The 10718-nt window shown below is 38.9% G+C and overlaps 1 protein-coding gene and 1 non-coding gene across 2 annotated transcripts; one reads left to right on the top strand and one right to left on the bottom strand.

The window, feature by feature from the left end:
- The first annotated feature begins 7544 nt into the window (after positions 1-7544).
- On the top strand, positions 7545-9236 carry LOC145076645 (ENTH domain-containing protein C794.11c-like). Its single transcript, XM_079022455.1, has 4 exons — positions 7545-7787; positions 7875-7997; positions 8065-8226; positions 8367-9236. The coding sequence occupies exons 1-4, from the start codon at positions 7642-7644 to the stop codon at positions 8902-8904; spliced, it is 969 nt and encodes a 322-aa protein (XP_078878581.1). The 5' UTR covers positions 7545-7641; the 3' UTR covers positions 8905-9236.
- Positions 9237-9313: 77 nt separating this feature from the next.
- On the bottom strand, positions 9314-9387 carry TRNAI-UAU (transfer RNA isoleucine (anticodon UAU)). Its single transcript has one exon. It is a non-coding gene; the product is annotated as a tRNA-Ile (tRNA).
- Positions 9388-10718: the final 1331 nt, after the last annotated feature.

The following is a 10718-nucleotide window of genomic DNA, read 5'->3' as shown; positions in this document are numbered from 1 at the left end:
CTATCATCTTCTAAATTCATAAGAACATGAACATGATCATCAAAATTTCAAGAATTATATGAACACATAAAATCATGGAATTTTGATATATGCTATTGTAAATGGATTAGAAAAACCATTACACCAACTAAAACAAGTTTTAAAACACCAAAACAGTTTAGGGTAATGTTTCTAGTCCATTTCCAGCAGCAAAAGTCGAAAATCTGCACTCTGTCGCTCCTACTCGTCGAGTGCATGAACCTACTCGGCGAGTAGGTTGAAGATACACATGGACTCGGCGAGTCCCCCCATGGACTCGGCGAGTTCATCAGTCAGACAACAAGTTTTTCGACTTTTTCAACTATTTTGCATCAAGTATCAAACAAGCAAGCCTAGGCTCTGATACCACTGTTGGGTTTTGAGCAATCTAACACTTCCTAAGTGTGCATGCAACCCTAATAAACCTTGGATCTATGTTTGTCTAAATACATGCAAAATAATAATTTTCCAAGGTTTATAACCTATCTAACATGGCATGGGGAACATTTCAACATAAAAAGTTAGAAGAGATTACATACCTTTTGATGAGTTTGGTTCTTGAGGAGTTTGAGGGCCAAGCACCAATAGTGTGAATGCGTCAAATGGAATCACAAAACACCACAAACTCTTGGAAAACTTTGAGAGAGTATACACACTTTGTATTTTTCGGCCACACACAAGCACACACACACACACTAGTTCACTAGTTTCCATTTCATGCACCATAAGCATGCTTATATAGTGTACATGGTTAGGGTGAAACCCTAATAACCCATGACCTTTCCTTTTCCAAGGATCCATGGGTTAAAAGCTCCATGGATCATCAATGGACTTCCATCAAAGCCTAGCCCATTAACAAATGAGTATTAGCCCACACCATATAAAACCAATAGCCCATAATCTAATTAGTCTTCCTTTTAATCTCTAAATTAATTCATAATTAATTTAAGACTAATACTAATTAAATAACATAACTTCATATTAATATATTATAACTTATAATATATTAATAAACATATGTGTATAACTCTCATAAAATTATCCATAAATAGTTTGGACGAGATGCAACCCAAATGGACCATGCCGGTCGGGTCAAGTATATACCAAATAAGTTATGGACTTAGACACCTTATCCAACAGAGGCATCCCTTGAGAGGGAGGTCGAGAGCATTTCAAATATTTTTGGTAAGATGTCAGATGTAGTCGCAAGACTCAAGGATGAGTAGAGATGGTTTTTATGGAGGATTACGACTTGAGAGGAGCAATCAGCCGAGAGAAAGGGGACACTTTCTGTGACCTGAGTGGTGCTATTTCCGCTTCCTGTGGGAAACATAAGAGATGTGAGACTTCGGTTTTGGAGTTAGGAGTAAACCCTGCGGGTTGACATTGATGGCGATCTTCCACCAGAGTTTTTGGCAGAGTGTCTGCCGCGAGAAATGATATACCATGAGCAGGTTGTTAGTTGGGACTGAGATGGTCAAGGACCAGGATGCACCCTACTTGAGTATAGTAGGATGTATGCTAACTGTAGCAATGGGTGATCCAGAAGAGTATATCGGGGCGGTGACCCTTATGTCTATGTTGGGTATTGAGTATGGGAGTGGAGTCCCTGTTCTTGTGATGATTCACACGTTGGTTGGGAATACGAGGATGAGGAGTATGATGATTCAGAATTTCCAGTTTGATAGTCAGGATTATTACTGGACAATTGAGATGTTCGGTAGTGGATGGTATGAGATTTTGGAGGGACTAGAGACAGTCGTGACGAGAAGTTCTTGAGGACTTCATCGGAGATTCAAGGAATTTTGGGGTTGCTTGATCCCTATGCGGGGAGATCATGGGGCGTCGTGTAGTGCCTTCCAAGAGTAGGTGCGATGTTCTGGTAGAAACTGTATGTGGGATAGTTGTTAGTGCGTCAATTGGTGATGGTTCGAACCCTAAGTGGGGGAGAACCGGACTTTATGGAGGGGATCAGAGATTTGCTCAAGGGTGGTTAGAAATCTGGATATTGAGACCTGCGGTTCGGAATCATGAGACCAGGGTTATTAGTGGTCAAGGCGAAGTGCAGAGCGACATTATGCATGAGGTACGTTATGAGAATGGACGTGTGTCTCCACGGCAGGTGGCCATTGGTCAGGAATCTGGTGGTGGTTAGGGATGTTAAAGGTGGTAAGCCCGTAGGAAGGGTATTGGCAACTAAGGACTTATGGTTCGATGTATGGATTGTTATATGCCCTTTTAAGGTATTTAGGAGATAATCGGGCGGCCAACTCCCGGGTCGGTATGTGTATTCTTGTATGGGTTTTGAGCAGTAAAGGAAAGAACTTCGGATGGTCATCAACGCGTTCTGAAACGTTAGCGATTCCTTCGTGTTCCAATGGATTGTTTGGATACACCGAGGTTGCGCGTTGGGTAAAATGAGGGATTATTTTCGAGATTCGGAGAGAATGTATTGTTGTACCTGCAGGATGCTGAAAATCGGAGTCAGTGGTTGAGGCAGGACTTTGGAATGTTTTGTAATGGTGCTTCGAGGGATCTGAGTATAATGCCTTGATTTCCGAATTAATTTTCAGAAGTCTTGAGTTTGTGACGGCAGGTGGTGTATCGAGTATCTATGACTCTAGTGAGAGCCTTCGGGTACTGTGATCAAGAGGGATTATTTAGAAGAAATGATGTTATGATGCTACGGGGAGCCGTAGTACTCAATATTCAGAGGAGGGTGTGGTGATGCTACGGGGAGCCGTGGTACTCACTAGTCAGAGGATGTTATGATGCTACGGGGAGCCGTAGTACTCATTATTCAGAGGAGGTTGTGGTGATGCTACGGGGAGCCGTAGTACTCACTAGCCAGAGGATGTTGTGATGCTACGAGGAGCCGTAGTATTCTCTAGTCAGCGAGAGGTGGTTATGAGGGAATACTCTTTTATTAGAGCACGATACATGAGGATCTTGGGCTTGAGTAGCTCTAGTATTGAGTTTTTAGGAGTATGGTGGTTGAAACAGGGGCGAGACTGGGGTCTCCGTTCTTGACGGGAATCACTATATTTGAGTTGAGTGGTGATTGTCACATCATAAGGGATTGGAAAGGTGGTATTTGCGCTGGGAGCAGGTTGAGTCATGGGATAAACATTTCATTGGGACATGAGGTTCCAACGTTGGTACAGACCAAACTCTTGAGTTGAGTTTGGCATTAATGGTGTGTGGGTACACGAAGTGAGATTTTGGAATCCTGAGACGAATCTCGTGCTAAGAGGAGGGATTATTGCTATCACCCGATATCTTAGACCTAGGTAGGGTCGGTCCGCGGGTACGGGAAATGCCATGGGGAACATGAGACGATTCTATCGGGAGTATAGTATCCGGTTGGAGTAAAGAGAACCTTGAGAATTATGTATCACTGGGCAAAGAGAGCTGATACGAGAGGGAATTCAGGGAGAGTTTTTCTGCTGAGAGACTAGCGGAATTGTACGAGAGAGAAGTGGTATCGTGGCATGGAGTACCGGATCCGATTGTTTCAGATCGAGATGTGCGTTTCTCTTCTAGGTTCTGGAAAAGATTTCATGAGGAGTTGGGACATGTTTTTGCCCTTGACTGAGTTTTCTTACAACAACAGCCATCACTCGAGCATTAGTATGCCATCCTTTGAGCTGTTGTGCAGAATGAAGTGTCGGACCCCCATTCGTTGGGGAGAGGTAGGCAACGGTTGATGGGTAGTACAGAGATAGTGCTTCAGACAACAGGGCAGATTCATCAGGTCAGACAGAGGTTGTTGACCGTTCATAGTCGCCAGAAGAGTTATGCGGATAGGAGACGATCTGAGCTCGAATTCCAGGTCGGTGATTTTGTACTCCTGAAGGCATCTCCTTGGAAAAGAGTGATTCGATTCAGGAAGAGGGGCAAGTTGGGGCCCCGGTATATCGGGCTGTTTAGAGTGATCGCGAGGGTGGGCAGGGTAGCATATCGCTTGGAGCTACCTGCGAAGTTGGATCTGATTCATGATACCTTCCACGTGTCACAATTGAGGAAGTGTATAGCCGATGAGTCGGCAATGGTTCCACTGGAGGATATCCAAGTGGATGCAAGTCTGTATTGTGTCGAAAGACCAGTCGCGATGGTGGATCAGAGGATCAGTGAGTTATCGGGGTTTGACATTCGAGGAGCGAATATCATGGTGATCTTTGAGTAGGCGGTCTGGCGGCGGGTCTAGCCACTAGAGTTTTCAGATTTTGGGATTGAGCGTATCAGTGTCAGAGTGGTTGGATTAGTTTTGATTTTGGGAGTTCTATGTGGGTTCAGTTGTCCATGGAAGAAGATTTCGGTATGTTATGAGATTCATTCGGTGGTACCCTTCAGAGATAGTATAAATTCATATATGGCTAAGGGGCGAATTTCGAGGGCGAAATCTAATTCAAGTGGGGGAGAATTGTAACATCCTGTTTCAGATTGTCCGTGATTAGTGTTGGTGGGCCACGAGTCGGGCACGAGAGGTTTTCGGGTTGAGGCGATTTGCTAAAAACGTAAGGGATCTCATTACCTTTCGATATGTATGAGGATTGTGGAATCAAAGATTTATCTTTGAAGCTATGAAAGTTTGGAGGGTTGACAAGTTAAGTCCTTAAAGTCAAGAACTTGGCAGCGAAGTACGCTGGGCGTACGCTTAGCGTAAAGATGCGTGTGTTTCTTAAGCAAGAGCCACCTAGTACGCTGGGCGTACCGGTGGGGTACGCTGGGCGTACTAGGCACAGAAGAAAACCCTAATTAAGTGAAGTGTCCCTATAAAAAGAAAGAGATGGTCTCATTTCTGGCCACCATCCTCAGTTATTAAACCCTCTCAAACCCTAATATCCGTTCTTGAAGCTTATGGTGGCCATGATGAGCTTGTTTGTGTTCTTGTGGACTTTTGAGTGTTAAGAAGGAGCATGGAAGGGAGTGAAGTCGAAGAGCAAGTTGTGGATCTGAGCTTCCTTGGGGCTAGAGCACCATTTGAAGGTATAAAGCTCCAAGCTTTCCCTCTCTTTTTGTTTTGTGCATTTTAGGGTCCATTTTAGGGTTTTTGGTCCCAAGCTTGAGACTTTATGAGTTGATGCACTCCAAAGCTTAATAACATGTCCTTTTAAGTGTATCTAGTGATGAAGAACCATAAAAATGAGATCTTGATCGTGTGAATCTACCCATGCATGAGTTATGAGCATTTTGGGTTAAGAAAGTAAGAGTTTTTATGTGTTGTGACCTCATAAGCCATGCAAAGGCTTAAAGTCGATAACTTTATGGAGTAAGAGATGTTAGGAAGTCCAGATCCAAGAGATAAGTTAAGGTCTTAACGGGTTAAGAACCAGAAATTGATTTAAGCAAAACTGAGAGTACGCCCAGCGTAATCCTAGTACGCACCGCGTACTGGGCTGAGGTCCCCGATCAGATTTGTGCATGCTTGAGTACGCTGAGCGTACCAAGAGAGGTACGCCCTGCGTAACCCCTCTGTGGGCTTTTGGGCTTTAAGTGTTGGGTCGGAATCCTTGGGCCTGCTTAGTGGAGCCTGTGAATAGAGAATTAAATTGATGTCTTGGGCCTCATGTTGGGCTTGTCTTGTAGGGTGAGGTTGGGCCTTGGGGAAAGCCCATTTATTATTGGGCCTTGGTGGGCCCAATGGGTTAGGACCGTAATGGACTGGTAGATGGTCTATCTTTAGACCTGGTAATTGAGAAATTAGGCTTAGTTCTTGATTAGGTTAATTGTGGGATTTGACACAGAGATTAGAGGTCGGTGTTTGGCTAGCAGCATGATTAGAGGTTGATTCTTCGTGCCAGGTGAGTCTTCTCACTATACGTTACCTTGAGTGGTATTATGAGTTGACCAGAGGGTCTTATGTGCTATGTATGAGATTACGTGCTATGTGTTATATGTATGATGTATGATTGTGTAGACCGGACCAGAGGGTCCAACGATATAGACCGGACCGGAGGGTCCAACGATTCAGACCGGGCCAGAGGGCCCAATGAGCTATGACTGGACAGAAGGGTCCGACGAGCTACGAGACTGGAGGGTCCCGCTGAGACATCTTGATTAGAGGGGTCGAGTTTAGCCTTGAGTGGCGTATTTGTGGTATGTGGTATTTTGGGGAACTCACTAAGCATTTATGCTTACAGTTGTTGTGTTGATGTCTCAGGTACTAGCGAGGACCGTGGGAAGGCGACGGCGTGACACGTACACACACACCGATGGAGTTTATTATGTGTAGAGATCTTGGGATTTGTTTTGAAAACACTATTGATTATGGATTTGAAATTGTGATGTGATACATTATGTGTTTTTTTTTAAAACGAAAAATTATTTTGAAAATTTACGGTGTTACACTCGTTATTGTATATCTGGAATCTAAAATTATATTAGCAGTAAATACAATACTTTTGAATGTATTCTGTCAGAATGTATTTTGCCAGAATAAAACTTACGCATTCTTCCAGAATGTATTCTATGTATTTTGTCATATTCTATGTATTCTACCAGAATAAAATCGATGTATTCTACCAGAATGTTTTATATGTATTCTGTCATATTCTATTTATTCTACTAGAATATATTAAGTGATAGTCAATTGCAAGTAACATGTTTTTAACAATTGCAAGTAACATGTTTTTAACAATTATTAGTTTTTGTTGTATTTGTGATAGAAATGGCTGGAAGAAGGCGTTGAAGACCTTGATATTCTTTTAGAATATGTATAATTATATTAAAATGTATAAGAATTTTAGTCTGTAAGAATATGTATTAATTTGTATTTAAGTTTGGATGTATAAGAATATATTAGAATGTTTGTTATTTTTCAACATCTGATTCAACAATTTTGTTTTTCTTCAATGATATTCTATTAGAATAAAATTATGAAAGAACATCATTCTAACAAAATAATATTTTATTAGAATAAAATTCTGAAAGAGAATCATTCTAACAAAAAATATTATGACAGAATATAATCTGTAAAAACTGAAATCGAATTAATTAAAAAATTCAGATTTTTTTTAATTAGGAGAATTAATCATCCTTAAAAATCCGAAAATTTCTTTTTATAAATGTAGTTAATTGTCCAAAATACCCTTTTGCTAAAAATTGTGTGATTATATGGTATATGTTACCCCATTGTAATATAATACACTCTCAAATCATATCTGTTGATTAATTTCATCCGTTGGTCCAGATCTGTGCATTCTGACACACAATAGTTAGTAAAAACAAAATAACCTAAGCCTATATATATATATATATATATATATATATATATATATATATATATATATATATATATATATATATATATATATATATATATTCATTCACATAGATAAAAAATTTGATACAGGGAGGTTACACAATCGATGGTACACATAGAATAGAGCCTTTAAGTTTACCTGCCTTATTTTTTTATTGGGAAACTGTAACACATTCATCATTTTCTATTCGGAAGAAGTCAAAGGGAAAAATGTGTCGCTTTTCTGGACTCAAATGGATTATTTTATTTATTGGTGACGCCATTTTGAATTTGAATAGCACCAGATACCAAGATTTGACCCACTCCAACTCCAATTTCTCTTCACTATCTTGCAAGATTTCATAATTCTCTCATGAGAAATGTCAATTTTAGGAAAAATCAACAACAGTGAAAATCTGGGCTCATCATCATCTTTCCATGAATTCAAAAAACAGGCTTCTTTCTTCCTCAAGGAAAAAATCAAGACTGCTCGATTAGCTTTGACCGATGTTACCCCTGCTCAACTGTACTCTTTCCATCTACACTGCTTTTCGATTTCATTCTTTCTTTTTGTGTTACAAATCTTTGACCTTTTTTTGTTGATTTATTGAAGATTGGTTGAAGAATCAACAAACGGGAATCCATGGGCGCCAGATGCACGTACCTTGAAGATGATATCAAAAGCTGCTTTTGAAATCGATGATTACTGGAGAATCGTTAATGTTCTTCACAACAGGTTTTTATCAATTCTTCTTTAATTCTTTTGTGTTCTTGAATTCTTACTATTTTAAGTCAAACATCAGATTGGTGAGATTTGATGCAAACAACTGGAGGATATCATATAAAGCTGTGGTGGTATTAGAACACTTGTTGACACATGGCCCTGAAAGCGTTGCAGAAGAATTTCAAACTCACAAAGATGTTATTCAAGAGATGACCAATTTTCAATATATCGATGAAAAAGGGTACTTTTTGTTTCTCGTCTTCTAACAATCTAATCTTTATCGTTGATTTAGCTTCTTTCTCATCTGGGTCCTTTCGTTTTACTATAAAGATTTGATTTTTAATATCTTTTTATAATTTTTATATCTTTGGTATGATGCAGATTCAATTGGGGGCTTAATGTAAGACTGAAATCAGAAAGAACCTTAAAATTTCTGAATGAATTGAGTTCGCTAAAAGAAGAGAGAGCAAAAGCAAGGAAATTAAGTAGAGGAATTGAAGGATTTGGGAGTTTTAACCATAGGATTTCTTCAGGACATGGTGTTCTTCAACAATCTTCTTTGGAAAAATACAAAAGGTCTCATTCCCAATTCATTGAACATGGAAATCTCGATGAAAACCAAATCTCACCCATGATCCAAGATGAGAATTCATATTCAAGAAACCCCATCAAAAAAACCCCTGAGATTTCACAAGTTTCTGATGGATTTGGTGGCAATATGATAGTGGAAAAGTTGGGAAGTCAATTGAGTTCTAAAGAAAATATGGCTCCAAAAGAGGACCATATTGTAGGGGAATCGAATCCTTTGTTGGGTGATGTGAAAGGTGATTCATGGGTTATGATAGATGTTGGAGAAGAAGACGAAAAAGATCATCCTTTCAACAATGAAGAAAACCAAGCGAAAATGTCTCTGATATGATCAAATAAAAAGGAGTGGACAAAATAGTTTGCTGATTTGATTACTTGTTGTAGCATTTCTCTTGCTATAACAATGAACGTGTTTTGATTAGGGGAGATGGAATATTTATGTAAACAAAGCTTTCAGAAGTATATTTTGATGTTGTGTGACAAAACATAAAAAAAAAAAAAAAAGAGTTAGAAATAAATCTTATGTTTACAAATGTTTTGATGTACTTAAAGAAATAGTTTGATCAAAATAAAAATGGAGTGGACAAAACAGTTTGCTGATTTGATTACGTGTTTTGTTGTAGCAACTCTCTTGCTATAAGAATGAATGTGTTTTTTTCAAAAGTATATGTTAATGCTGTTATGTGACAATTTAACAGATAATAATAAAAAAAAATAACGAATTATTAATTGAGCATTTATGGTCCCGGCGGGGCTCGAACCCGCGACCTTCGGCTCATAAGACCAACGCTCTAACCAACTGAGCTACGGGACCAATGACGATTAGCAATCTAATGTCGAAGTATTAATTATGCGTTAAGATATTGGAATTTACTATTTACATATGGGATGTTTAATCTATTAGATCTTAGATTTCATACATGATTATCAATAAACACTAGTAATTTCATATATGAGTATCAATATGCATAATAAAATACGATTTAAATAGATTGTTCGCTGTTTGGATCAAATTGAATTAACTAATTAAACAATTTAGATTGGAATTTCATAGTTTGGATATTTGAGTTTTTTGCACTGATTTTGACAGAAATCTAATTCCGGATTAATATTATTTTTTAAAAGAGAACCAACTAAACTAAGATTTAAAATATGTAAAAAAAAAGTAAAAGAGGAGCAGATATTAATTTCATGTACGATTATTAATAGATATAATAAATTAAGATGCAAAGTAAGCGAAAAGAACTAAATGAGGAGCAGATATTGGATTTGGGCCAAAAAAATGTAGCGGGCTCGATAGTCGCTGTTTTTAATAATTTTGGTTTTTTTTGGGCTCTTAGACCAATTGCATACCTTCAATTTTCTTTAATAATTGTCAAAAAGAAAACTACGAAAAAAAGGTAAAGTTAGGCGTTAAATATTAAAACTGTACAGCCAAATTCAATACTCCTATCAAAAAAAAAAAAAAAAAAAAAAGTCAGAAGCTTTAAAGTCATTCCCGCTTTGGCTCTTTAACTCTCTCCCTGTTTATATGTATGCATGAGCACGGTTTCAGAACCGGCCTGAACTGGACCGGAACCGAAAGAACCAGGAAACGATCAACATTGAAATGAAGAACCAGGAAATGGATTAGTAGGGAGTAGACTGGTTTTTGGCTTGAAAGTTGTTTCTCAGCCTCATTAAGTCCTTTTCCAACTACTAAGCCATTCTCCCTCCCCCCCCCCCCCCCCCCTGTTTGGTCTAATGAAACCGACACCGCTATAAACGAGAACCGTATTAAGCTATTTGATGGGATCGGAAAAGTGGAAACCATCATGTATAGTCATATGGTGTTTTTTTCTTTTTAATGTATCAACAAATGTTTTGTACTCAAACTCGGTTGTAGATCGAGAACCCTTGTTTTGGTTGCAGGCTATCTAAGAGATGAGCTTTTTTTAAACACCCAAACACATGAAAGTGAGTGTATGTGGGTTCTTTTCCTAAAAAAATTTCATGCAAAATTTTGTTATCTAAGACAGGAGTGGGTAGTTTGTTTATGAAAGATGTTGTAGGCATGCATTCTCCTTAGAACTCAGTTGGGAGAGACACTTAGAATCGAAGAGCTCTTGCAATTTCAAGGAGGTGTCGATGTTTTCGTTCGACAAC

The sequence above is a fragment of the Lactuca serriola genome, chromosome 9 (genome assembly GCF_051521515.1).
Source record: "Lactuca serriola cultivar US96UC23 chromosome 9, Lser_US96UC23_V15, whole genome shotgun sequence".
Lineage (NCBI taxonomy): Eukaryota > Viridiplantae > Streptophyta > Magnoliopsida > Asterales > Asteraceae > Lactuca > Lactuca serriola.
The sequence above is the reverse complement of the archived record's forward strand: the minus strand, read 5'-3'. Positions and strand labels throughout refer to the sequence as shown.